This window comes from Condylura cristata, unplaced genomic scaffold (genome assembly GCF_000260355.1).
Source record: "Condylura cristata isolate star-nosed mole 26May11 unplaced genomic scaffold, ConCri1.0 scaffold00020, whole genome shotgun sequence".
NCBI classification, from domain to species: Eukaryota; Metazoa; Chordata; class Mammalia; order Eulipotyphla; family Talpidae; genus Condylura; species Condylura cristata.
Window position 1 is genome coordinate 37,989,332 of NW_004567121.1, and position 27,678 is coordinate 38,017,009.

Consider the following 27,678-nt stretch of genomic DNA (forward strand, 5'->3'; position numbering starts at 1 on the left):
CGGCGCCCCCAGTCGGCTGCCGACAGTCAGCACCCAGCCGGCCACGGCGACAGAGCCCGCGGGCGAGAAGGAAAAAGGAAGAACGTACTGGTAGATGCCAGGCGAAGCGAGGGCAGCGGTGGGTGGACAGCGGGCGGATCTGACGAAGACCGCTGCCGGCTTACGCCGTCCACACTCACAGAGTTTGTCCTCCACACGGCGCTAGCTGAGCAGGCGGGCTGAGCTGCGCACGCCGCACACGCGCAGAGCAGAGACAGAAACAGAGACGGCGTTACTGGCGCTCGCCCCGCCAAGGGGCCAACACGACCCTTGGGGGCGCTCGGGCTCCGGAGCCCCGTAAGGAGAAAGACGCGGCCGGCACAGGGCGAGGGGCGTCGCGCCTCGTCCTCGCTGCGAAGTCACGCGCTTCTGCCCTGAGCGCCAGCGGGAGGAAGGGCACTGAGCCCGCGGTCTGCTGCCTGCCCTGCGCCCTCCCCCACCCTCCCCCCGCGCGGGAGAAGGGCAGGGCAGACCCTGCTCCCTCCCTGCCAACCCAGTCCTGGCCCCTGGGGCCTCAGGAGGCAGGCGGGGAGGACACGGCCTGGTCACGGCCGCCTTCAGAGGCCGCCAGACCTCGAGCTCGGGGCCTCAAGTCCAGGCCTCAGGGCACCGTGTCCAGGACGGAACAGGCCCCGGCGGGAAGCACTTGGGGGGAGACCAGCGTGGGGCCCACCACCGCCCCTGGCCCTGGGCCTGGGCTGCCCTCCATGTCTGCAGTGGACAAGGCCTGGCCTGGTCTGGCAACAGCTGCAGCATCTCCCACTGCTGTGGACCGAACCGAGACCTGGGGCCGCACAGGGCCTGCAGGGAGACGTAGCCACCCACCCGCCACAGGGGGAGAGGGAGCTCCACAGAGAAGGGCACGAAGAAGCGGGAAGTCGGGGCTCCGCACCCCGAACCTCTGAAACCACTGGGAGAATGAGCTTTTCGGTCCTTTCCGCTAGCAAGAGAGACTCTTTCTTCACACACACAGCCAGAGGCCCCGTGGGGCGGAGATGACCAAGGCATTTGTACTCAGCCTCACAGAATCAACACCTGCACACAGTCTAGGGGCGCTGGGGAGGTGGGAGACGCCTGAGCAGGGCCAGCTGACCTGCTGGCCTCCCTGCCCAAGCCCCGCCGGGGACAGGAGGGGGCTGCGGGACTTGATCTCGAGCCTCCATCCTCGCTCGGGCGCCCCATAGGGCCCAAGTGTGGGTGCCGCCCGGAGGGCTCAGGGTCCTGGCGTCTGCCTCCCCTCCGCTCAGCGGGTGTGCTCGGGAGGTAGGATACAGGGGCCAGATGACCCCGAGTGGCAGGCAGAGCGGGGGGGGTCTCGAGGGCGCACTGTCCTGGGGTGACCTGCACCCCCTCCCAGACAGCAGCTCCGCCACAAACACAACTGGGCTCACCTGGGTGGTGCCAGCCGCCCAGAGCGCCCCAATCCCTGTCCCTTGGGGGCCGCTGTCCCTCCTGCCCCGGACGCCCGCTGGTGGCGCCGTGGGACCCGCCTGAGGGGCACAGTGGCCAGGGGCACGAGACGAGACTGTCAGGCCTCGGTGCCATTCTGGTAACGCAGGGGCTGCCCCACGCCACGTCTAGGGGCTGGAGGAAGCAGAGAAGGCGAGAGTGTACGGACCAGCGTCCAGGGCCACTCCGGCCCGGGCCTGCCGGGGTCCCTGCGCCCCAAACCCGAGCCGAGTCAGCACACCGCCAACACGCGGCACTTGGCGGACCCCTCTAGGATGAGAACCAGGGAGCTAGACCCCAGGTGGCAACCAGCACCCCAACCTGGCGTCTAGCCACACACGCCTGTGCGGCAGAAAGCAGCCGCCTCCACGCTGCTGGCCCCAGCAGGTCAGTACCTTTGGCAACGTTCCGCGGGGGCAGCGGGGGGGCGCCGGCGCCTGGGGCCGCGGGCTGGCCGGGCGGGGAGCTGCCGCTCAGGGTGGCCCCGTACGTCTCGTTCTGCAGCAGGCTGGGCGCGAAGCTCCTCTGCTTGTCCTTGGCCAGGCCGGCGGTGTCTCTGGCCAGGGACGCCACACTGGACGACGGCTGGTTGGCCCCCAGCTGGTAGAAGCTGACAGGCCGGTCTTCTCGCCGGCTGGGGCTTGGCTGCGGAGGGGACAGGCAGAGCGTGAGATGCGCTGACCAGCGGGACGTGACCTCTGGGGAGGCCGCGGGGCACTGCTGCCTCCTGGGCTGGGCGTGCGGCTCTCCAGTCGGCCACTCACTTTTCTCACACAACTTATGGAAACGCACGCCGAGAAGGCCTCGGTTTCCGAGGTACAGTGTCTACTCCGCGAAGGCTTCAAATGGAAGTGACCTCGTCCTGCCTAGCCAGGGTCTCGGGCCAGCTCACTGCCCTTCATGAATGTGGTCCTCAGACTACAGAACAGGAGGCCCTCTGCACCCCCACGCCCCGCCGGTCAGTCCGGAAGAGGGCCGTTTCCTTCCTATGCAAACTGGTAGCCCTGGAATTCCCCCACCTGGGGGCGAGCAAGCCAGGCCCAGGGCCTCCGCCCACTGGCACGAGTAAGGTTTTACTGGCACACGGCCGCGCCCGCCTTTACACGTCATCGAGGGCTGCCACAGACAGTGGCACTTCAGGCCACAGCCTGAAACAAGGGACCCGCCTGGAGGCTGCAGCCTCTCCCGCTGCCTGCAGGTGGCGTGCGTGGCCCAGGACTCGGTCACTGACCTCGGGGGTCAAGTGGCGTCCTGATGGCAGTGGCCCAGCCGCGCCCACCTGCCTGCTGCCCCCCAGGCTCTGGCCCCCTGCGGAGCTGAGGCTGAGGGCAGGGTGCAGCTGGCGCTGGGTAAACGGGCGCCCCTGGGGCAGGGCTTCAGGTCTCCCCTTTTTGGGTGAGTAAGAACCTGGTCAGCGTTTGCCTGACACCGTTTCATAGCTAGACTCGGCAAGGAAATTTATTCTGGGCTCTACGGCACGAGACACCGGTGTTCGCTCCACTAACAAGGCACTGACAGGTGAGAGCCCCTGCACGGACGTGGGAAACCACACAGGCGAGGACCCCGAGTCCTTCTGTGACGATGGGGGAGGTCCTCGGCATCCCCACTAATGTCACAGTGGCCAGCAGGGTGGGCCTGGAGAACTGAGCCGAGGCGCTGAGTCGCGTGAAGGGGCAGCCGGCCAGGCCCCTCCCCACGCGCAGGGCAGGGGTAGGAGAGGGGCCTTGGGGGAAGACAAGAGCCCTCTCTGGGCCGGGCTGACCAGACATGGCCGCACTGTGGCCACGCCCACCTCTCCTGGAGCCCTCGGCGCCCCCTCAGGTGAGGGCGGCAGTGCGCTCCCGGGTCACTTGGCTTCAGCTTAGGTGAGCAGGTGCGCCTCACGGCGAGCGGCCTTCTGGCTCCTGCCCACATGCCCACGTGAGCTCCTGCTACTCCCACGAGACTCGGGGCCTCCCCCATATTTCCTCCAGGGCGAAGGGGCACGCGGGAAACACCGTTACTCCGGGGTGCAGAGCGCAGACGCGGCAGCGGTGAGCAGGCACCGGCGCCCCCGGGCCCGCGAGCCCCGACCGCACACACCTGCAGCTTCTCGTCCATGTCGTCGTCGCTTTCATCCAGGTCCTCGTGGAGGAGCCGCCACTCGTATTCAACGTGGACGTGGGAATTGAACCTCCCGGACAGGGCTTGGGTCAGCTGAGGGGGACGAGCTGGTCAGGGCTGCTGTCAGGGCTCCGCGGGCCAGGCGGCGGAGGGCTCGCACTCGCCCGCCACGGCCGGCTGACCCAGAGACGCCGCCCTGGCCCAGCCCGTGGGCCCCCAGAGCTCGGGCCACTTGCAAACTGCAAGTGGCAGCTGAGACCTGGGTGACAGCCGGCCCGCACTGCCAGCAGCTGTCCCGGGAGCGCCTGGGAAGAATAAACCTTACTGCGCCAACCCAGCCCCCACACCCCGAGGTCCGCGCCCGCCCAGAGGCAGGTGGACGCAACTTCACGCTGCATGCACGTGTCTGGGACACTCGGCCTCTCCCAGACCCACAGAGGCCGAGAGGCTGGGCGGTGCGGCTTTGGGCAAGTCACTTAGCCTTCCTGTGCCATTCCCTCATCTGTGAAATGGGGAAACCAGGAGAAACCGTGTCCTGAGGCAGCGCTGAGAGTGACCAAGGACGGGGCTGTCGGGGGCCGCGCCCCCCCCCCCCAACCCCCGCGCATCGCCTCGGGCGCACCGCTCTGGCTCCACTGAGCGCCCGCTGCTTTCAAGCCCAACAACAGTTCTCAGAGCCCAGGTACCGCCGTGGGCAGAGTGGACAGTGCTGCCGGGCTCCCCAGGGAAGCCCAGGTCTGCCTGTGCACGGCGCACCGGCGGCTCTTCCAGTCCAGGAGAAGCTGGCACAGACGGCCGGGATGACTCGGGGCTGGGAACGCCAGAGGCCAGTTTTGGGAGCTGTGGCCTGGAGCTAAGCCGACGGCCCGGAGACGCCCGAGACCTGCGCTGAGGCCGCCGCTCCGGCGAGCCCACCGGCGCGAGCAGCCGCCTGCGTCCCGGCCCCAGGAGCCCCGCGAGGGGCCGCGCGGCCACTCACCAGCTCCTCGCAGTGCTCGTGTCGCAGGCGCCTGGCGATGTCCAGCGGCGTCTCACCCGCCTCGTTGGCTGCGGGCGCGGGGGCGGGGGGGGCGTTACGGCAGCCCAGGCCAGCGAGGCTGCGCGTGACCCCCCGGTCAGGGTCCCCAGTCGGCAGGGCTAGGAGGGCGTGACGACGGGGGACCCCGCACCCGGCTGGCGGTCACGGCCCGCCTCGCTCTGGGCCGGTTCTGCCACACCGGCCTTCTGCCCCGGCCCGCCCTTGCCCTTCACGCAACAGTGGTTCCAAAGCGCGTGGGGCCTGCTCGCAGGGGAGCTGGGGCGGGTGCGGAGTGGGCGCTCACCGATCTCAATGGCCGCCTTGCCTCGCAGCAGCAGCTTCAGGCACTCGGCGTTGGCGGTCAGGCAGCAGTAGTGCAGGGCCGTGCTGCCCTTCCCGGTCTGCTTGTCGAGGTTCCCGCTGGCGGGCGCGGCGGACAGGAGCCGTGGTCAGGGCCGGGCGCCGGGCAGGGCACGGCGGGGCCCCCTGTGCGCTGACCCTCCCTCAGGAGGAAGCCCTCCCCGGGGCCAGCGTCTGCGGGCTCCTCGGAGACGGCCCTCCCTGGACTGCCCCGAAAACCAGGCTAAGGGCGTGGGAGGAGGGTTCCTTTGCTTCCCCGTGAGATTCCTGATCTGAGTATAACATCAGAAACCATCTTTCCACCAGCCGGAGCCTGGAAACGTTTTGAGAAACGACCCATCGGTCACGACGACTCTGAGAAGCCACAGCACTTCCCACGTGGCGGCTCCCGCGGGACCGCAGGGGCCAGGGAGACGGCCAGACGTCCGGGCGGCGAGAAGGGCTAGCGGAGCCGCACTGGCCGGCCCAGCCCCTCCGGGACGGGCCCGAAGGCGGCTGACAGAGTGCGGGCCTGGGCCGGGCAACGGGAGGCCGGGTGCGGCCAGAGCGGGGGTTCAGGACAGCCCGGGCCTGGGGGTCCCCATCAGGGTCCCTCATCAGAAGCGCTCACGCACGGAGGTGAGGTGGGGGAGGGCAGGAGGGCAGGAGGGATCGGTTCTCCCACGTCAGGCCAGCCAGGCGACCCTAACGATGCCGCGCACCCACAGGGGACGCAGCACTGGCCGCGGGCAGCAGCCCCACCCGGCTAGAGCTTGGCGGCAGCTTCCATTCCACGCAGGCAACTTCAGCGCCCTCCCCTGTGCACACCACCCCGCGGGGTCAGGAGTCCCGCTTCTGGACAGGCCTGCAAGCCCGGCCTCCGCCGCCAGCGGCAAAGCAGCGCAGCGAGAGGGCAGCGGCCGCCGCAGCCCGTCGGAGGCAGCTTCTCCAGCAGGCGAGTCCACACGCGAGCCCCGGCTCAGCCTCGGCTGCGCGAGCGGCCCCTTCCTGTCCCCATCTGGGCGTCACGGGACCCCAGACAGCCTGCTCCCTAGAGCTCGCAATGCAGCAGGTGCGTGGCCTGGGGTCTCCCTGAGGCCTGGCCAGGAGAGCTGGACCCTGTGTGTCCACCAGGGTCTCTGTCCCACTCCAGGGCGTGTGGAGGGCTATACCCGACATCATCCTGGGCCTACAATGCGACTTCAGGCCCAGGAAGTAGCCAGCCTGGCCGCTCCCTGAAGCAATGGCGCCCGCTTGCCCCCTCAGGCAGTGGGGCTCCCCCAGGCTGGCCCTGACTTTAGGGCACCTACCTGTTCTGAACCAAGAAGTCAACGATGTGAAGGGACGTGCGGTCCACGGACCTGACCGCGAGATGCAGGGCTGTCTCGTCTGGCTCCTGAAAACCAGAGCGGGGCAAACGTTCCAGCACCCGGCAGCACTCAAGCCTGGGCCCTCTCTAGGAGCCTCTTCATCTTCCCCGGGGCACCCCGAGACCGTCGTCTCCACGCACAGCCCTGCCGCGGGGACGCGCGGAGGCGAGCGAGCAGCTGGGGGGTTTCTGCTAGGCCCCTCTGCTGCTCGAGGTGGGGTACTGGCTTCAGATCCTTCCTCGCCCCCCTGCAGGCGGCTGGGCCGCTGCCCCCCCGCGGGCCTCTGAAGGCAGCTGCAGCAGGTGGGGGAGAGACGGGAAGGGAGCCGGGGAGACGGCGCCCCAGAGCCGCCTGGCTGCACTGCCCGCTCAGCCAGCCCGGCCAGCCCGGCCCCCTGGCCAGGGGCAGCCCAGCGTGGCTCACGCTGACAGGAAGGCTCCCAGGGCGCCCCGCCCAGCCCCAAGCCCCAGGGCCGGAGGTTCCACAGGGCCCCGAGGGGACAGCCCACAGGACGCCCGCGGGCAGGCACCCTGCGGGTCCACTGTGCCCAGGCTGGCCTGGAGACCCGCCCTGCCCCAGCCCAGGTGGCTGGGGAGACCGCACCCCGCTCCCGGGTGCTGGCCTCAAGGGGCTCCCTCCCAGGGCCGGCGTCGCCCCATTTTGGCCCCCGCACACTGGGCGCAGACCCTCGGCCGCCGCGCCGCGCTGCCCGCCGGCCCCCCGCCTCCCGTTTTGTCGACGGCGGCGCGCCCGCTCTCACGTGTCCGTTGGCCAGGGGGATCTTCGCCGTCAGGTCCACGCCGTCGGCGTAGGCCTGCAGCAGCCCCAGCACGTCCCGCGTCCTGACGGCCTCGCAGAGCCCGAGCAGCTTGGCGGCGCGGTCCCCGGGGCTCTTCCTGGCGAAGCGCCTCTCCATGTACTTGGCCGTGATGTAGTCCTTCCTGGCGTTCCTGCGCCCGCACCAGCGCCCTCAGCAAGGACGCCACGCCCGCGCCGCCCCTCGGCAGGACGACCCGGGGCGTCGCTCCGTGTCCCTCGCCCGCCTCCGCACGGCCCTACACCCTCCGCTGTGGAGTCGGCGGTGACCTCTGCGGGCCCTGGGGGCCGCAGCACCCTGCAGACTGGGGCGCTCGCTCCGCCCACCACCGGGAGAGGGCACCTGCCTGCCGAGGGCTCCCGGGGCCACCGAGACTCGAGCCTCGGCGAGGGGAAGGGTGTCCGTGGGCCGCCTGCCCGCTGCCCGGGCCACCCACCACCCCGCCCGGGAGCCACACCATGTGCTTGGCGGCGGCCAGCTGCAGGTACCTCACACCCTGCCCACCACGTACCCACCTGAGCCTGACACACCTGAGCCCCCGCGGCGTAAGCGCCTTTACTGGACTCTGCGACCTGAGGCCGCGGGCAGGGGCAGGCCGGCGGGGGCGGGCTCGGCCCCCCAGCACACGCCCCGCACACTGGCCACAGAAACCTGGTTCTCTGCTTCCAGAGGCCCGGGCCGCCGCCTAAGGACAAGCCCCTCTCTTCCCCCGATCAGCAGCGCCCTGCTGTTTACTAAGGAGGAGAAAACCACTGCTGGGCCCATGGCCAGCTGGGTCTGCTGGCCCCCCGCCCCAGGCGTCCCTGCGAGAGGACTCCGCCATCCTTGGCAAGTTGTCACCCTTGTCACCCACCCTGCTAGAGCAGCCTGCTCCTAGCTGGCCGCCCCCCGGTCCTCCGGCCTGGCCTCAGTCTGCTGGGGCCACCAGGGACCACTCTGTGGGCAGAGGGTGGCCGGCCACCTCACCAGGCCATGTGACCGGGGCCACTTACGCCCCGTCCCCAGCACGGGCAGAAACCAGGCTCGCTTACATGTCGCTGCCGGGGGTGGGTTTGACCGCGTCCTCCGCGGGCAGGCAGCTCTCCATGATCTCGTTGAAGCCTGCATTCCCGATGTTCTTGGCCAGCTGCAACGACAGAGTGGACGCCACGGCGCTCAGTTATTAACGCCGCCCGGCACGCGCCTGCGGCACTGGTTACTCCGTCGCCGCTCAGAGGCAACAAGCGGCCGCCTCTACGGCCCAGAGGCGCCGGAGGGGCGCGCGCAGCGAGGCTGTCAGCAGCGGCGCCCCCGGCACCCGCCTGCGTCCGGGACACAGACACAGGCCCGGTGTGTTTCCACCCCCTCGCTCCCCCAGAAACCTGGCTCCGGCCACGGCGGGGACCCACGACCGGCTCCTACTCTGCGGCTCCTGACGTGGGGTGCGGGGTACCAAGCTCCAGGGCACCCTTGCCCCGGCGCCCAGCCGCCTCAGGAAACAACCCACAGCAGCTCAGAGGTGACGGTCCCAGGCGACAGCTGCCCGGGGACGCCGCCCACACGCCCACCTCCAGTTTATCTGGGTGGCTGAGGAGTAAGGCTGTGGACACGGGGCACCCCACAGTCCAGCACTGTGCGGTGGGGCACGCCCACGGCGGCCTTGGCTTTCCTGACAGCCGCCAGCGACAGAGATCTAGAAAAGGGGCAAGACTAGGTGCTGAGGCGGCCTGCAGGCTCCGCCCTCAGCCCGCCGCCAGCCCTCCACAGCCATGAAGAAATTGCTTCTTCAAGCTCTACGCCCCTGCGGGGTACGCAGGCGCCCTGGGACACGGGGGCAAGACTCGGCCAGGATCACCAGTCACCTGTCTCCTGCCAAGACGGAGACGGCCAATCCCTTCCAAGGGCTCCCGAGGCCTGCCCCCAAGCTCCCCACTTTTGTCTAGGGGACGCGGGGATGCCGGTGGACAGGGGCTGGGCCAGGTCCCCCCCAGGCCGGGAGGCCATTATACAAATTGGGAGGGGCCGACCCGCTCACGCCAGAATGTCGCTGCACCTGTCAGGCTGAGCCGGGCCCAGTGCCCTGGGCCCCGGAGCTGGGTGGGAGGAGGGCCAGCCGTGCTCCCCACAGGCTCACACTCACATCTCGGAGCCCTCAGGTGGGGGACACCCGGGAGTCTCAGGGACGCCACCCCGCCCCCGGACTGGCTCTCTGTGACTGGGCCCGCGGCTCTCCCGTGTAGGTGGGGAGAACACACCAGGTCAAGGGCTGGGGGGGGGGGGCAGGTGCCAGGCTTCGGCCGGAGTGAGTGGTCACCGTTCCCCTGGGCCACCTCGCACGGCCGCTGGACCAAGGTGTGGCTGGGCGGCTCGCTGAGAAGCTGGCGGCTGGAGGGCAGACTGCAGGGCCCCGCTAGGCGGCCCCGGCACCCCGGAGCCCGCGGGCACGTCGTGGCCGCCCAGGGCGGTCTTCACGGCAGGGGGTGCCACCAACTGCGTCACCAGAAACCTGCGGGGCTGTCTCAGCTTGTCTCCCCGGAAAGGTGTCTGGCAAGGCCATGGAAATGCACCGCAAGTTCAGGCACTTCAGACGCCGACCGCAGCGGGTGAGGCCCTCCGGGAGTGGCGCTGACCGTCACGATGGATTTTCCGTCAAGGCAATGGCTCTTGACGCTTGAATCGATAGTGACCAATAGCCACTTAATTAGCGTGCTCCATGCTCTATCCGAGGCCACTGACTCCCAGAGAGAGCTCTGAATGCTGCCTGTGCCCCGCACAGGGTCCCCAGAGCCCCAGGCGGCCCGCAGCGCCACCACGCACGTGCGGGCTTCTGGACACTCCTGTCCAATCCAGAAAACCCTTCCGCCCTGACCTGCATCGCGGGGCTCCGCTACCCCGAGCTAGAGAGGCGCACAGGCAGCAAGACCAGCGCCCTCCCAGAGGCGACACCCGGCACAGAGCTCCGGCAAGGGGCGACGCGGTGCTGGCAGACCGGCTGTGACCCTGGGCCGGGCCCCCGTTCTGGGGGGACTAGCTGGGGCCACCCCGTGATGCCTGAATCCCGCCAGTCCTCACTCTCCTTTCCGACTTCACTTGACTCACAGATCCAGCTTGGCGCTAAGGTGCGCCGACACCCCCAGCAGCCGAGGCCCCCCCCGCCCCGCCCCGCCTTCTGATCACCCACCCCCTGGCACCTCGGCGGCCCCTAGCACCCTCAAAATGGGCTGTCCCGCCAAAACAAACCTCAGCTTTCAGCAACTCGGCCCCCGCCCCAACGTGAAGGACTGGGAGTTACCAGCAGCTCCGAGGTCCCTAGAACATCCAGCGTCAGGGACTGCATCCTGGAGTAGTGAACCCCCAGCTCTCGGTGGATGCCGGAGCACTCGATGCAGGTCAGAATGCCCAGGTTGGTCGACAGCCAGGTCGGATCTGCCGGAGTGGAGAACGGCAGTGAGCCAAGGCAGGGTGGCACCTCCTGTCGTCACGGGCGAGCAGTTCAGAGCATCATCTCCCGACCCTTGACGGGGACCCTCGCTGATCCGCACGCACCTCCAATTTGCACACGACACACACCTGTGCGCCCCGCTGCCCGCCCCTCTCCTCTGCTGACAGGCATTGTCTACGGGGAGGACACAGAGCGCCGAGTGGCCACGGCCTTCCGGGCCCTTCCTGAGCACGCCAAGCGCATCCCCACGTGGTGCCGGCAAGGGGCGGGAGTCATCGGCCAGAGGACGGGCGTCTGGCACAGCCGGCACAGGCCGGCCACGGCCACACGTTCACACGGGCACAACGCGGCCGGGAGCACACGCTGCGTGCTGGTGCAGGCTCCGGGCAGCTGCGCCCCGGCGAGAGCCTGGAGCGGGCGACAGCCGAGGCGGCGGGTGTCCACCGGGCGTGTGCTCACTCGCTGGGCAAGCGCTGGGCAAGCGCAGGGCCCGCTGCGGCCCTAACCTACGGCGCCACGCCTGCGGCTCGGTGCGCCCCCTTGGCGTCCCCTCGCAAGCCAGGCGCACAGCAGGGCTCAGGAACGCCGAACGTGCTGGAGACGGCGCATGGCGGGGCCAGGAACCGACCCTTTGGGGCAGCTGGCTGCCCTGAGAAACTCAGGGCAGCTATGTAATTATGGCCACTGAGCCAGTCAGATGGCCGGGAAGTGACTTTTCAAGTGTTCTGGTTGTAGACGTCAGCAGTTCAGGAAAATGTCCGGGCGTCGGCAGCGCCCCTTCCCCGACCCGGCCAGCCCTGTCTGCGGTGCTCCTGGCACCCGGTGGTGACGGGGACCCACCACCGTCCACTCAGCCACTCGCCCAACCTGCCTCAGCCTCCGGAAAGGCCTCGTGCGGCTCTGTCCTTTCTTGAGAAACAGCACGAATGCGCAAGGTCACCCCCTCCTCATCTCCTGTCAGGTTTCTCATCGGCCCAGCCCCATGACACAATCCCTCAGCTCATGCCCGGGTCTAGGCTCCGCCGTGATGGCGGCCTCGCTTCTCACCCGTCTGCTCTGCCCGTTTGCTGTCAGAGAAACTGGCGCAGGGTTAGAGGGACACGAAGGCTGGAGGCCACCCCAGTGCCGCCTTTCTCATTGGACAGCTATCCAGAAGGCTGGCCCGTGGCCCCGGGTTCGGACCTGCACCACCCTCAAATGCCAGAGCAAACCTCCCATCTCCCAGAATGCAATGGGCAGAGGAGCCTGAAAACAGTCTCTGCCGCTTCCTGCATTTGTAGAGCGGGAAAGCCAGTGTCCAGCAAGGTCAGTGGCTCGCCCGGCCGCCCACCTGCCAGCACCGTCTCTGCGGCGTCGACCCACGGCACACACAGCCTGTCCAGGCGGCCGACACCGGGCCCCAGCTCTTTCTGCCTCAACTTCTAAGAGCATCCACACCTTTCACCGTCTAGACTGCGGGCCCTGCTCCTAGGGCAGGTCTCATCCCCCCCCCTTCCCCGGGGTCACCCCCTGAGCTGTGAGCTGGCATGGTGGGGTCAGAGCGGCCAGGCTGGGCCGCGTGTGAGGCGCTGCGGGGCCGGTGGTCACCTGGCGCCCCGCAGTCACAGCACACATCGTTGCCAGCCATCCGCTGCACTTCGGAGATGATCTCCTTGGTCAGCTCCTGGACGATGTTGTTTTCTCCAGTGTTGTCGTCGCCCTTAAATGCATTGTTCAAAGCTTCCTCTTTGCTGTTCTGCAGCACAGACATCCAGCTGGAAAACCACAGGACTGGGTTAGCCCATGCTGTGCCCGCCCCCAGCCCGCCTGCCCGCCCCGCCCCACGGACTTACATCTGACATTCCTGCTCGTCTTCGGCCTGAAAGTGGTATGTCCTGTCATCTGCAGGCAAGAGGAGCCATCAGCTCTGAGCCGACTGTCGCCCAGACACAAGTCCCAAAGGCACTGGCTGGGGCCAGTGTCCACTCTGCCGAACAGAGAGCTGCCTGCACACCACCTGCGCTCGCCAGTGCTGGTCTTTGTGGTTTTGTGATGCGAATTAAAGAACCTGCCCGTTCTCCCTTCAGAGTGAGGACAAGCAGCCCCCACACGCTGGAACCATCAGGATGCTTCCAAACTTGCTTCAGACTTGGCCCCCTATGACAGTGAAAGCCTTTCTAAAGTGGGGCCCCGGGATGTTTCTGGCCTTCTCAGGAAAACACCAGCAGCTGCTCTGTTCTGTGGTCATTCTGCCGTGTACACCACCGGCCAGAAACGCACAGGGACCAGAAAGATGAGTTCTGTGACAGGCGAGATGAACCGCCAGAGGCCAGACTTCAAGGCCCCACGAGCCCAGCACTCGGCCTGGTGTTTCTCACCAAGCTGCACAATGGCAGTGTGTGTGTGAGCGCATGAGGTGTGTGGCAGGGGGCATGTGGGGGATGAGGAAACAGCTAGAAGTCAAGCGCGTTTCTCTGAAAACCAGCTGTTCACAGTATCTAAAACGGTGCCGAGAAGACAGCCATCTGCTGTGGTCCAGGAGCCAAGGAAGAAACTTACGTGAAATCAGGTCAAAACACTTTTTCTCCTCTGGGTTAGTCTTCACCTGGCAGGTTAACAGGTTGAGCTTTGCAGGAGGCCGGTTAGCCTGTTTGGAAACAGAGAGGTGGACAGTGGGAAGGCAGCGAGGCAGACGCCCTCCTCCAGCGGCATCGGCAGTCGGCCCAGCCTGCAGGGAGCCCTTGGGGAGCAGACAGCAGACAGCTCGCGGGACGCACAGCCCGGACCTCGGCTCTGCCGGAGGAAGGAACAGCCCAAGCCCTCCTGGGGCAGTCATCTCGCAGAGCAAAAATGGCCGGCATCATTTTCTCTCCTTCCTGAACTGATGACACACACCAGTCATCATCCTGAGCGCCAACCATCTGTGTCTCAGGTTTCAGCACAATCTACCCGTTCGCACGTGCACCTCCCACGCCAACCAGCGATCACACCACACTGTTGTCAGAGATATGTCAAAAGTGGCTTATTTTATCACCATTTCCCAAGCTACACAATCAGTCCAAAAAAGCAAAGGGCAGAGGATAAGATTCTTTTTGGGGAAACAAATTCTGAATGGCAAGATGCCTGGGAGAAGCCCCCCGCCACGCATGGGCTTATCTTCTCATCTGCCCAGCTCCTGGAGAAAAGGGAAACAAACACTTCTTGGCTTCAGTCGCCCTTGCCCCCACCCCCCCACCCCCTCCCACGGCCGGGAACCTGCAAGAGCTTGGATGTGGGCTAACCTAGATCCGCACAGCGCCCTCTTGGGAGAACCTCCACACCCTCCACGCGGTGCCCCGGTCAGGCCGGGGAGCGTGTCTCCCTCGCAACACGCCCGCGCCTGCGGTGAGCCACCTGGCTGTGAACAGCCTGGCTGGGCAGTCTGGCTCAGCGGGGCCTGGGCAGGCAGCGCTGTCCAGATGCTCCCAGGCCGTGGCCGCCACTGAAACCGAGAGGCCCCGAGCGTCAGCGGCCAGGTCGGGGACTCACACCCCACCGCCGTGTGCAGACGTGACGTTCCAAGCATAAGCGTCATCCGCCCAACCTTTACCGACGGGACGACCCGCGCGTCCGGAACCGCCACACCAAGCACCCTGCGCACCTGTCACGGCGCACCGCACGCCTCGGCAGGTGCCGGCCCTAGGGCTGTCTTTCCGCCACCTCCCGCGACATCCTGCTCTACCCCCAGACTGCTCAGGCCCGGGGCAGTGAGCGGCCTGGCGCTCTTTGGTAAAGAGACAGTTCACGGACGAGAAGGCGGCGCTGAATGAGCACGTCGCTGCACTCACTCAGCTATGCCCAGCCAGACAGCAAGCATACAGCTAGGATTATTCTGTGAACGGGTGTGCAGGGGCGATGCCGGGCCAGTCTGTGTTTTCAGAGAGTAGCAGTCTCCCACGCGGCGCGGTTCTGACTCGGCACAGCGTGTCCACACCCCCAGCTCTTCCCACAGACCAGTGGCCTCCGCGCTTTGCCCCCACCCCCACGCCGCCTGGAGTCGCCCCACTCTGCAGTCGGTTTGCAGGGCTTGCTCCGCGAAGTGCTGTCTGTGCCTGAGTTGTTTCTTCATGTTGTACACAGAAGGGAGAGCGTCCCTTTTGCCCTCCTGCTTGTTTCATTTGCATCACCTGCAGTTCCATCCAGGTCCTCACAAAGCAAGAGTCCGCAGTGTTTCTGCTTACACCTGCTCCTGGCTTGTGCGCGGGGCCCCTCCAGTTCTGGAGGCGGATACTGGCCTGCAGCCGACGGACAGACGCCCCCCGCCCCCACAGGGCAAAGCGACCGTGGCTTCACCTTCAAGTCTCTCTCAGGGCAGCGAAGAATCCCCTCTGACCTTTCTCCTCTAACTTTTGCTCTTTCAATTCCCCTTCGCTACAGGGGAAGTGATTCTTCTCACATCAAAGACTTTTCTTACTTCGCAGGGTATGAACGTCACCCTCAAAACAGGAGACAATGACCAGTGTCAATTATCTTAAGTCAAAATCACAAGGGACAAACGTGGCTCCATCTTAAAAAGTAAGAATGTCCGTAAGCACAGAACCGGCCACCACAACCGGCATCAGCTGTTTTAAGTCTCGCGTTCACCACTGTTTGCTACTTGTTCAGCCTGATTAAATGTTAGCTGACATCAGAGCTGTAGGAAACATTTCTGGGAGGAAAACTTCCGATTGAAAAGACCCCATCCACTGAATTTCCTCTCTGCTGCACTTGAGAAACAAGCGCGTCATCCTTGAATTCAGCCAGGGACAGGTGTGGGCGCGGCGCCGGGTTCGCGGAGCCCTGGGTCAGCGTGCAGGGGCGAGACCCAGGGGTCAGGGCCTGCCTGCAAGGCGGGGTCGCCGTGATGCTCCCACTCCTCCATGTCTCCCCCCGCCCCAATATTCAGACCCTTAGAAAGGAAATGGACATTCTTCTTTCTGCCCGATTGAGGATTAAAACAGTTTCAGATTGTGGAAAACCAGTGGACATTTCTTCCGGCTTGATACGGTCTCGGCAGCGCGGCCGGCTGTGACTCGGCAGAGGGCACCTGATTCGTTCCTCCGTCCCCAGGACGCTTCTCTGCAGGGCCAGGGAACACAACTGGCCTTGGCTTGTGGGGAACACCCGCGTGGGCCCCCAGATTCAACCCGCGTTCCACGCCCCCCACGGGTGTCCGACACCACAGCCCACTTCCCAATGGCCAGCTTTCTGGAAGGAACAGCGCCGACGCCCGTGTCGCCCTGGCTCAGCCCGACGCGGCTGGGGGCCAGCTCCCGCAGACGCCCGGCTCGCCGGCCACGTCCCTGGCATGCCGCTTCCCAGCCAGACGCAGAGTGAGGCTCCCGCGGGTGCCGGCCGAGCAGGAAGCGCGTGGGCGCCAATCAAAGCCGCACCAGCCAAGGGACCGCGGGCCCCCAGGGCAGTTGACTCACGGCACGGGGGACAAGCGGCGGCTGCCCAAGGAGTAGCACTGGCACGCGTGCCCGTGTGCGGCAAGAGTGAGCGCACGCAGGCGTGCAGCGAGGCTGTGCCTTCCAGCGCATGCAGACGCCCAGGAAAGGCGAGGAGAGGCGCGTCTCAGGGCACACTGCCCATGACCTTCCCGCAAGCCAAGGGACCGCACCCCACTGCCCCGGATGGGGTGCGGGCTCTGGCCACTCCTAGAGCTCCAGGCCAGGTGCTGGAGCAGGAGGCCGCGTCCAGCGTCCCTGGGGAGGTCCCTCCCACACCGAGCACCGGCAACGTGCCAGCCATGTGAGGCCGAGCCGCCAGCCCCCCGCGGAGCTGCCTATGGCTGTGCGGCGGCCCAGGCCGGGAGGCCCAGCCCTGGAAGCCAGGGGGCGACGCGCGCGCTCAGCAAAGCCTGTTCTGCTTCCCCCACGGAGGGAGAACTACCCTGGCCCGAGCTAGGCCCTGGGCCCAGCGGAAAGCTGACACACCAGGACTTCGGAGCTCCGGACCAGCAGGGACTGAAACTGGGTCTTATCAGACAAACTGCCGGGCAGGAGGCGGCAGGCCCGAGAGAAAGCCGCCGACACGTGGACAGCATCTGGCCGCAGACCACAGACCACAGTGCATGGGCGCCGGGCCGGGCAGCCGCCGGGAGCTTTGTCTTACTTATTTACTTTTCCGCTTTTAAAATACGACATTTACCGCTTCGCTGTGTTGATGCAGGACAAGTGTGCGCTCGTTTTGAATTTGGAAGCAGACAAGTGAACACACAGGGGAAGAAAAGCACCGGCCGGGTGGGGTCTCTGTTCTCGAGGCAGGCCCAGTTCTGGCCAGCTCCCGGGTCCCCTTCAGAGAAACGCGGCCCTAACACATCACCACCGGCTTTGCCCAGTGTGTGGGCAGGAGCCACTGGGCCAGCTTCCTCCGGAAGACAACGCGAAAAGAGGTGGATGGAGGGTGAAAGAGGCTGTAGATCTTTCTGGAACCGCCACCACTGTCATGTAGCTTCCCACGGCCTTTTGGAAAAACCTGTCCTACGGGCTCTCCCCTTGCCACTCTGAAAGAGGAGGCAACCCAACCCACACATGCCCCCGCGGCCTGCAGCGCCCAGCCCACACACGCATGGCGAAGGATGGAAGAGACACCCCATAGGTGAGAGCCGCCAGCAGGGCAGGACCAGCAGCGAGGCGGAGAGCTGAATCTCGGAAAGGAGAAGAGACCTCACTGCACAGGCCAGGCCCCAGTCAGCGCCTAGGACTCTGGTCGCGGCCCCAGAGCCGCACAGACCGCACGTGGCATCGCGTCCTACTCTCGCTCCGCTCCCGCAGCGGGGACCGCCACAGGGCAGAGCCCGTGGGACCCGCCTGGGTTACTGCTTCTTCACTGTGCACGCACAGGGCTGATTCTCTGCGGCCCTCGGTGAGCCTGGGCCTTTCTCCAGGGTGCTAGCCAGGCACCGCCTTTCTCAGGGGCCTGCGGGGGGCTGGGGGCGCCAAGGTCCCCAGTGTCACAATCGGGACAGGTCTCCTCTGCCAGAACAGAAACGCCAGCCAGCGCCAGCGCACTCCCGGCAGAGACCCGGCCAAGCCCCAGAGACGCCGCCAGCGGCGTGGCTCCCACCAGGCCCGCCACCCCGGTGAGCTGGAGGCACCGGGCCGCAGGGCTGTGTCTGGAACCCGCCCGACTCCCTGAGCCCAGAAAGCCAACTGACGCCCAGCGTGGGGCCCGTCGCCCAGAGATGGGGCAGATCAGGGCTGGCGCGTGAGTGAGGTTTCTAGAACTCAGTGCTGGGCGTGGCAATCTCTCCCTTGGCTTCTGGAGCTCAGAAGCCGGGCACATAAACCTTGGAGGAGTGGAGGCTTCCCAAACTTGAGGCTGGGCTTTCAGACAGAGCTGGCAAGGGGCCTGCCTGCTGATTTTGTTTCGGGAAGTGACAGGTCCCAGGGGTGCCCCAGGTCTTCGGGCGCTCCCACCTGTCGGGCAGAGGAAGACAACGGCCCACCCCGGCTAGAGGCGGACGGTCGGCAGGGCCCAGACCAAGGAGGGCCCAGCTGAACTCTCTTCAGCAGAGGAGTCTGGGAATCGCACCCACTAGGTCCTCACCCACGAAGACCACCACGATGCCCCACCATGCAGAGTTCTCTCCCCAGCCCGCGACTCGGGGGCCCCAGGGGGGCGCGAGACACTCACCGTGCCATGGGATATGGTCAGAAAGCCGTTCTTCACGGAACATTTCCTTTTCTGCCACACTTTACGGATCCTTACAGATAAATGGGAAGGTGGTTAGACGGTCTGTGCGCCCGGGTGAGAAGGGGCCACCCCTGCCGCCCACCCACACCCACGTCGCCCACACACCCGTCGCTCTTCTTGTAGAGGTTCCCGCTGCGCTCAGTTCCGTGCTCCTTGTTTCCCTGAGGCTGATGCAAGCTGTAGGCCGCACTCTGGCGGATCTGTGAATCCTGCAAAAGTGTTGCAGAAGTTGGGTTCAGTCCGGTCCAGACGCCAATGGAAAGGAAAGACAAAGCAGCAGAAAACGACGGCCTTCACATGCTTCGGCGTCCCCGCTCATCACACCAAACACGGGCATAAATCACCGCCGGGCGCTGGGGGACACCCCCGGCCAGGACCCGGCGCTGCCAGGCCAGCGTCGCGAGTCTCCTACGGCAGCCAGGGGCCCGTGTGGCAAAACAAGCCCAGGGAGCCTGGCGCCGCAGCACACAGGCAAAGGCTGGACTCAGCGCGAGAAACCCGGGCGCGGCCTGCCTCGCACTGCGACACTGGCCACACTTAGGTTCCCTGTCTTGGCTCTTCCCTAGACAACAGGAGCATGATGCCCAGCAGGGTCAGAAATATCTGAGCAGGGCCATCGTGGGGACATGGAGCCCTAACAGGCACTGACCGATCCCAATGGACGCCCCCAATTCCAGCAGAGGGACTGCCCCCAACTGCGTCCGGCAGTGGCCACGGGAGCGCAGTCTCTGGGCGGCTTTGTCGCCGGACTCTGGCCGAGGCTGCCGCCCGGTAACACCAGCTGTGAACTTGCAGGAGGCGCGGGACCACCGGGCCGAGTGTGCGGCAGACAGCAGAGGCTCCACCGGCACCTGAAGGTGCCCCGGGAGCTGAGCCTGAGGCAGAGGACTGGCAGGGCCGGCGCTGGAAATTCTGCAGCCGTCACGGCCACCAGGGAGCCAAGCATGAGCGGTTTCCTAGGTCAGCCTGTGGAGCCCCCGACTGCTGCGGAGAGCCCCAGTCAGCGTATTCATCAGAGGAACCGAAACAGTGGCAAGGGCCTTGCACAGATGGAGGCCCATCACGCCCAGGGGAGGAGAGGAGGGGTGCCGTCTCCCCCTCATTAGAGGGTGTCCCGAGGCAAGGCCGAACTCATCTCTGCCGCCAAGCAGCCAAGAGATGCTTGGGGGGAGCAGGCAAGACCCAGGTGGCAAAGCTAAGGCCCAGAAATGGCCGCTGAGAAGTGGGCCCCACGGAGGGCGGCCCGAGGCGGGGAGGGCAGGCTGAGAGAGCAGGAGGCCGCTGGGGCCGGCGTGAGAGGCCAGAGAGCTGGGGAAGCTGGCCCGTGCCCAGGGAACAGGCCAGATTATGCAGCCAACATAAAAGTGGGTCAAGAGGTGGGACAGGCAGGATGAAGACCCAAACCACACAAGGTGCTGGATTCACGACGGTTTAAAGGTTGAAAAACACAAATCATGTTTGTCTGCTCCACAGTGTGTATTTTCAGATGTCACCCACCAGAAGTCACTGCCTAACGGAAGGCGGCGGAGACTCACGTCTGTGCCATCCAAGAGCGTCATAGTCCAGCCTCGTGCTGAGGTACTGGCCCATTTTGAGTTTCTCTCTTGACGGGGTGTGCGGCAGGGTCCAGACCCATCCTCTCGCCTGCTGCGACTCCCAAGCGTCTCGACACTCTTTGCCGAGATGTATGGTCTTTCCTCAGTGGGGGACCTCAGCATCCTCGTGGGAACCAGCGACTAGGCACGTGGGGCCCATCCTGGGCTCCCCACTCAACTCCGCTGACTGACTTAAGTATCTGCCCTTGTGCAGGTTCTACAGTGTCTTCATGTTTATGAAAAATTTTAAGCACGTATTTAAACATGTATTTTAAGCACTTCAAATACTACCTAGTCAGTCTACAGGAGTTATATTACCATACTTTCTGATTAAGGTTTGAAATCAGGAAGTATGAGTTAGACTTTGAGCTTTCTTCTTCTTTTTAAGACTGGCTATTTTGGGTCCCTTGCATTTTCATCAGAATTTTAGAGTCAGCTTGTCCATTTCTGCAAGAGGTGGCTGGGATTTTTACAGGGATTTTACTGATGTGGGCCAGCCGGGGGAACATGGACTCGCTGACAGTATTCAGTTCTCCAACCCACGAACATGGGATGTCTAGCACTGGCTTTTTTTTTTTTTTTTAATAATATAAGAGTTTGTTTTTACATCATTTTGTGCATTTTTCCATCTCAGTTGCAATCCCCTTGGGCTTCCCAGCCCCAAATCACCCCTGTGCCATCACCAAAGTCCGGTGCATTTCCCTCCCCCCACTGTTTTTGATCTCATTCCCCACTCCATCCCCATAAATTGTCTCTGGTATATAACTGTCCACTATTATTATTATTATTTTCTCGCCTGATCCGTTATACTCCTGCTATGAGTGAAACCATCCGGTATTTTTCCTTTTCTTTCTGGCTTATGTCACCAAGCATGATCTTCTCCAGCTCCATCCATGTTGCTGCAAAAGGCATGTGTTTATTTTTTTTTTGGCTGCTGAGTAATATTCCACTGTGTATATGTACATCTTTCTAATCCAGTCATCCACTTTTGGGCATTTGGGCTGCTTCCATGTCTTTCCAATTGTAAATAAAGCAGCAGTAAACATGGGGGTGCAGGTGTCTCTTTCAATCAGTGTTTTTGTGTCCTTTGGGTAGATCCCTAGGAGTGGGATGGCTGGGTCGTAGGGAAGCTCCATGTGTAGCAGCTTGAGGAACCTCCACACACTTTTCCATAGTGGCTGTCCTAGTTTGCACTCCCGCCAGCAGTAGCACTGACTTTGAACTTCTCCAACCCATACACATGGGCTGTCTAGCGCTGACTTTAGAGGGGACAGCTCTGGGGAAACTTCCACAGACCAGTCCACTGCGTTCCATCACTAAGCTGACCACAGAGCCTGAACACGCAAACCCAGAGGCGACGGGGCCTGGTTCTGCACAGGGCTCAGCTGGTGTGGGGGGCTCGCCGCTCACCAGGGAATTCAGCTCACCCGGGGGAGGATGGCTTGGTTCACAGCCTCTCAGAAGGGCACGCGATGTTTAGATCACTAGCTTAAAACACTGCTGGAAATAAATGCAGCAAAGGGGAAATAGAGAGAAACTGCTCACCTACGTGCATCTCCATGAGAGACTAAAAATAAAGGCTGGAGTGCACCGCGATGAAATGTGTCTACTGGTCCGGGAGGAACCAGCTCTGCACAACATCATGGAGAAACTGCGTGAGCAGCCTGAGGGCGTCCAGGCCGACCATGATGTCTGATTCTGGTGGCCCACGCATGAGATCAAGGACATTTCTCTGTCAACAGAGCCTTACCTGACGCCAGAAGGGAAGAAGAAATGACTGTTTTGTTCTTTAGACCAGGCATTTCTTGAACCACTGAAAAATGCAGGCTGAGCTGAAGCTGAGCTATTGTGTAAAACTGAAATGTTGCAAGTAAGAGGAATATGGTCTATTCAACAAAAAGCCGTACCTGCTTTAAAACTAATTACTGCAGCATCCTCAAGGTGACCCGACAAAAATCACTCTTCTTGCCTGTTCACGCAGGTTTGAGAATCACTTGCTCGAGTGAAGCCAGCCCTTCCCCCGAACCCCCGTTTCCGTCAAATGGAAGATGATCGACAGGAAAAGCCTGTCTCTCTGGGGAGAGGAGGACCCTAGCAGGTAGGAGCCAGAGCCAGGGGATGGGGCGGGGGAGGGGGATGTGTCCACAGCTGGCTGCAGGACTAGCTGAGGGGTGTCTGCAGGCGAAGACACGCCAGCGACTCGAAGGACAATTACATTCCAACTCCTCGAAGGGGCCTGAGTGAGCTCGGGGCTGTGGGGGCTCCTGGGGGTGCAGGTGGGCTGGGGGGTGCAGAAGGGACAGTGGCTTCATTTTCACAAAGAAGCAAAGGCATCGAGTGTAAACTTGGAAAGTCCCATAGCTAATATCTGTGCATGCAGATTCTTCAGGCTGTCATAAAACCCTCAGCTATGGAAAGGGGAAAGCTGGGAATGAAAGCTTCTACTAGCCATGACTACAGACAGGGAGAAAGCATGCATGATTCTGTAATTTATTAAAATAGTGAATTACTTACTCTCCTAGACTTCGGTCACAAAAGGTAAATGCATTTGGGAGAGAAACAACATTGCGTTATAGTAAGTCCAGGAACTTAACCAGTACACCAAACAGTCAACTGCAAACTTGGGTTTAACAGGTATCCACCTAAAATCTGGGAGCTATGCATTACACTCAGCCCTTTATTGGCAAGGATGTGATTCCACCTTATAACATATCCACGCTATAGCAAAACCATCAGAGCGTCACCCTAACAACGTACTTAACGTTTTGCTCTTTTACCTATCCCAAGAGCAAAATGCCGCCGCCGCTGTGTGCGCGTGCAGAGAAGTACCCGGTGAAGATGGTGCCGAGGGACTCGGGTTCCTGCCCCTCAGAGAGCAGGCTCGGGGCCGGTGGGGCAGGGCCGGCTCCACGCTCAGAATCACAGCACCCATGGGGGCAGGAGAGGCAGGCCAGGCCCACTCTGAGCTGTACCGCGCCCGCAACAGCACAAAACAGCTGCCAGGCTCCCACGGCCACGCCCAGAGGAAGCCGCCGGGACTAAGCGCCCCGGGAAGGCGTCGCGGGAAACGGAAGGACCAAGGACCAGGACGTCCTCACACATCAACGCGGCCTGAGACCGAGGTGTGATTCCCTGGGGCGCATGTCACACCCTCGTCCCAGCCTCTGAGCAGCGCGCCAAAATGAGATCTTCTCACCTCTTTCTGCTCCACCTGCAGCGCTGACTTGAGAATATCTCGAAGCTGCATCAGCTGCTTTCTCTCTTCATCCTGGGCCTGTTTGATCTGTAGAAACAAAACAACGTTGTGTTTCCAGCCTCCACCACATCAGCGCCCCCCGTCGCCCACTCACCCACCTCCTTCCTCCCCCCACGCCCAATAACCACCACTGTCTGCCGGCTAAGAGGGTGTTATCTGCTCGTTCGCTTGTAGAATGCACAGACGTGGCTTTAGCAGTCTGTGCGCGCGCCACCTTCCATCACCTTATAAGCCAACGTCATTCCACTCGTCCAGAAGGAGCAGAGGGAGAGGACGGGGGGTGCCGGGTGGCCAGGGCGGTGCGTGGCAATGGAAGAAACACCTCTCACTGCCTGACTCTCCCTCCAGGCAGAGGACGGCCGAGCCCCTCAGGCTGTGCGGAGCAGCAAACACGAGACAGGCCCGACCGAGGCCCAGCGCCTGCCGCGCAAACCCCGTCAACGCGAGGGGAGAGAAACGCTCACCGTGTGGAGGTCGGTGGAGAGCGTTTCAATGGAGGGCTTGAGGTTTTCCACGGCTTTCAGGCCATCCTGGAAAAAACTACGAGGAGGAAAGAAAAAACAGATAGTGCTTGATGAAAGGCAACCATCAAGTGTGAGAAAAACTTCCTGAAAGTGACCGCAAGCATTTGCCACTTTTCCTGACTCGGATTAAACAAACGAGAGCGGAATCTTCAGATTGTAACGGGAGACAGGGCTCGAGAGCCAGAGGCATGAGGCCGAGGCTGAGAAAGCAAGCGGGACTCACAGGCGAGTTCCCCTGACAGAGCGCCAGCAGAGGAGAAAGCAGGGAACACAAAGCCAGTGACGTCACAGCCGCCCAGCGCCCGGCGGGGGCGGGAGGGGAAGCCTGGGTGGGGACGGGGCGGAGTATCAAAGGGGCTTTGTGTCGCGTTCAGACCAGCGGGCATCATCTACATACAGCAAGTGATCTGGGAAACACCACTGAGGCAGCACAGGCCCCGCGGCCCCAGGAGGGCTCGCTCCGGCGGTGGCAGAGGCTGAGGGAGGGAGGCAGGGCCCCGGGAGCTCGGCTCAAAGCCGCCACTGCGGGCTTCGGCCCACGCCGTGTGCTCCACACTCTGTACAGCCAGACACACCTGCCTGCCGCACCTGCCCCTGCTCCCCGAAGGAATCCTCCCGTGGCGCAATTTCTACAGCTTGTACCTGCAGTCTAGGTGAAACAGCACCCCGTGATGAGGCTCCCCACGGCCTCTACTTTGCCAGAGGTCATATTCTCCCAGCACCCTGCCTTTCACTGCAACTCGCTCGCCAGAAGCGCGCTGGGCCTTCGCGCGCGGGATCATCTGACATCGAGTCGGCCAAGAGCGCTGGTTCTAGCGGCGTGAGAACAGCCGCGAGGGCCTGCGCTGCCAAGCACGTGACACTTGTCCCGCGAAGACGTAACTCACTGGCCGCCAAGGAGACCAACTTCGCCTGTGTCACGTGAGGGATATTTTTTCTTTTAAACTTGGCAGTGGCGCTGCGGGACTTTCCCACGCCAAGCATGGAGGGCGGCGATCCCAGGGGGAAGGCAGGAAGGGGGAGCGAGCTCCGGGCGGGCCCGCGCCTTCTCCCCCTGCTCGTCAGATGTCATCCCTGATGTCCGACTCCCGCTTGCCGACCCACTTCCCGGAGCGCAGACAGGCTCCCGGCGGCAAGGGCGTGGGCGTTACGGCGCCCGTGGCGCCCGTGGCGGGCCCAGTCAGGGCAGACCCGTGGCAGCAGAGGCCACCGGCAGGCACCCGAGGAGGCAGAGCCGCGGGGAGGGGAGCTGAGTCTCCCGCAGGGCCGCGTCTGCTCGCCTGTGTTCTTTATGTAACAGTTTCCTTCATCCCCCCAGATTGGTGCTAGACTGGAAGGAGGGTGGGGGGAAGGTGGGCGGGAGAGGGGGCCCAGGAAGCGCACACACAGGAGAAGAGGACCTGCAGGCTGCGAGATGTAAACGCCTCTGCCAGGGCAGCAGGCCTGGAGCATGGGGCCCCGGTGCCCCCATCGGACGCGGTGTCCAGTGCGGTGCTGGGCAGGGCACCTGGAGCCGTGGGTCTCGCCTTTGCAGTGTTTGCGAGCTGGACCACCGGCCCGGAAACCCTCCGATTCCCCAAGGCCTTGTCCTTCCATACCTTTCCCTTGGGTGTGTCTTGGCGCCTAGGTGCACCCCCAGAATGAAGACCCCACAGGGGACCCTGTGGCCACCTGGCTGCCTGCCGGCGAGAGACCCCCCACACCACCCCGGCAGGTGGAACAGGCGACACCTCCCGGCTCCAGCCACCACCGCCGTCAGTGTCGCCAAATGCCACCTCTCGTCAGATCCTGGCCAGCTGCCCGCGACTGGCAAGCCCGTGAAGTACACTACGGGGGGCACTGAGTCTCGGCAGCCTCCGCGGGGCGACCCCTGCACGGCCGCACACAGCAGCCCGCTCGCACGGTGGGGTCCATGCTCGGTGCCTCCAGGCGCCCGCCCCGGGCAGCCGCTGCCAGCAAGGGCCGCCTGAGGGGTCGGCAAGCCCCTCCCGCGCCGTGGCGCACGGCCTGCGCTGGGCGTTACACACCCCAACCATTTCCAGATTGGCTCGGCCCCGCGGGCCGGGCTCCCCACAGGATGGGGCCACCCGCTCTCCGGCCCGAGGGCACGGCTTTCGCCCGGACTGTGAGCTCCGAAAGTCAAAGCCACCGGGCGGCGCGCGCCCACAGCCACCAGGGGAGGGCCGGGAGCGTGTCCCTTTCCAAGGTGACGCCCGACGCCCGCAAGGGCGACGCGTTCACCCCCCTCGGCGGCCTGCTGCTGCCAAGTGGCCAGCGTGGGCACAGTAAGGGGAGAAAAGGAGACCCCAGAATTGCGTCTTCCGCAAAATAAACCGCCAGCGGGGAAGCGGCCGCCCTCCGCCGGCGCTCAGGCTGCGGGATCTGAGGGAGCTCGGCCTGCCCGCCCGCCGCGGCGCACAGGCGCCAGGGGCCTCTCCTGCCCTCCGCCGACAACCTCGGCCTGGGCTCCAGCTACAGAGGCGCCGGGCTGCCTCGGCTTCCAGAGCAGAGCTGCGTGTGGTTCAACGGTGCCCGCCGCGGCCACTGGCGTGTCGGCTGGGTGTGGGCGGTGCCCGCCGCGGCCCTCTCCTGGAAGGGCGTGCGGCTCCGGGCAGGGCAGCACGGGCGTCGCCTGGCGGGTGTGCAGACGGCGGAGGTGTGCAGCGTGGGGGACACGGGGAACAGCCGCCTCCGCGGGGGCAGACAGCTGCACCGGGGCGCCGTCACGGGAGCCGGGCCAGCTGGCCTGTTCGCAGACCTGACCCCAGAGACTGGTCCCGCAGCCCCCGACCTCCCCATACACCTGCAGGCAGACCGTGCTGCCCAGCCAGGCGCTGGCCCCAGCTATGGCCCGCATCCCGCGGCGCGGTCCCACACTCGGAAGGGGAGGAGCCTCGTGGGATGCCGGCACACTCACTCCCGAGACTGGATTCGCTGGCATTGACAGCTGTTCTCCCCTGTGAGGACGGAAAGTCCAGCGGGGGGAGCCCTCAAAAGCACCTGGCAGGGGCAGGAGCTTGGGGACACCTGCTGAGTGGAGCCCTGGCTTCACCCTTTTCAAGAACTTCCTAATCCACATGGAATCAAATCTAGAACCTGGTAGAAAAGCCCTAGAAACGTGTGGGGCCCTCAAAGACCTGGGGCGAGTCTCCCTCCCCCGCCCGCGTCAGCCCAAACTCCGGTCCCTTTGGCCTTCTTCCCGCCTTAAGCCCCGGCCGCTGCCTGGAATGCTCTCCCTCTACCCCTCACAGCGCCGGCTCAGCCTCCGCCTCTCAGCACACTTGTGTCCCCAGAGAAGCCCACAGACAATTCAAGAAGTATTTGAAGACCTACTATGTGCCAGCACCTGGCTGCTGGAGAAAACAGCAAGAAATGAAACAAAACCGCCAACCCCTGGCTTCAGCCTCCATCTGCGCGAGGCCCTTCTGGTACAGTCTTCCTTTGACTCCGTTTGAACCCCACTGACTGTCCGGCTGGAGCCTGCTGGCTGACAGCCGACTCCCTACTTGACAGGCACCGGGTGGGCCGGGAGGCGCTGCACCTCGGCCATGGGGAGCGCCTTCAGCACGCGCTCAGCAGGGACACGGGGGGGGGGAGCAGCAGGAGGGAAGACGCGCTGGGGGGAGGCCGACGGCCGTGAGCGTGGCCGACGCGGGCAGCCCGGGCCGGAGGTCCTCCTCACCCCGCCCTGGCTTACAGGCTGCCGGGCACGCCGTTTCTTAGTCTCACACACTGCCTCAGTACAGCTCAGACGCATCTGACAATGAAAAGAACTGGTTTGCTTCTTTACAAAAATAACAGGAACACACTTATTTGGGAATGACAATGAACTCTTGTGATATCTTTTTCCTTGACATATAATTCTCAGCTGTCCTCAATAATTCCCTTTTAAAGTGGACGGCTCCGTGGGCTCTAGGGCCTTCCAGGGTTGTGGGCGCGGCAGCAGCACCAGAGAAACCCCGAGCCTGCAGCCGCCCCGCCCACCCACCCACCCGCAGCTGCCCACCGGACCTTCCACAGCACTGACATCAGAGTCCTGCGGCCCTGCC

The 27,678-nt window shown here is 64.1% G+C and overlaps 1 protein-coding gene across 1 annotated transcript in view; it reads right to left on the reverse strand.

Annotated features, from left to right (window-relative positions):
* The window catches only part of ASAP2 (ArfGAP with SH3 domain, ankyrin repeat and PH domain 2), a 28,507-nt gene extending 4,868 nt beyond the window's left edge, over positions 1 to 23,639 (reverse strand). Inside the window, exons 1-16 of the mRNA XM_012727572.1 lie at positions 23,570 to 23,639; positions 23,046 to 23,132; positions 22,364 to 22,372; positions 18,360 to 18,463; positions 18,195 to 18,264; positions 13,095 to 13,182; positions 12,389 to 12,437; positions 12,144 to 12,310; positions 10,407 to 10,540; positions 8,167 to 8,261; positions 7,079 to 7,268; positions 6,259 to 6,344; positions 4,914 to 5,029; positions 4,571 to 4,638; positions 3,571 to 3,684; positions 1,884 to 2,133 (exon numbers count right to left, since the gene is read on the reverse strand). Coding sequence (XP_012583026.1) covers positions 1,884 to 2,133; positions 3,571 to 3,684; positions 4,571 to 4,638; positions 4,914 to 5,029; positions 6,259 to 6,344; positions 7,079 to 7,268; positions 8,167 to 8,261; positions 10,407 to 10,540; positions 12,144 to 12,310; positions 12,389 to 12,437; positions 13,095 to 13,182; positions 18,195 to 18,264; positions 18,360 to 18,463; positions 22,364 to 22,372; positions 23,046 to 23,096 — 1,591 coding nt within the window. The 5' untranslated portion in view covers positions 23,097 to 23,132; positions 23,570 to 23,639. The remainder of the gene's footprint in view (positions 1 to 1,883; positions 2,134 to 3,570; positions 3,685 to 4,570; positions 4,639 to 4,913; positions 5,030 to 6,258; positions 6,345 to 7,078; positions 7,269 to 8,166; positions 8,262 to 10,406; positions 10,541 to 12,143; positions 12,311 to 12,388; positions 12,438 to 13,094; positions 13,183 to 18,194; positions 18,265 to 18,359; positions 18,464 to 22,363; positions 22,373 to 23,045; positions 23,133 to 23,569) is intronic.
* Between the last annotated feature and the right edge of the window lie 4,039 nt (positions 23,640 to 27,678).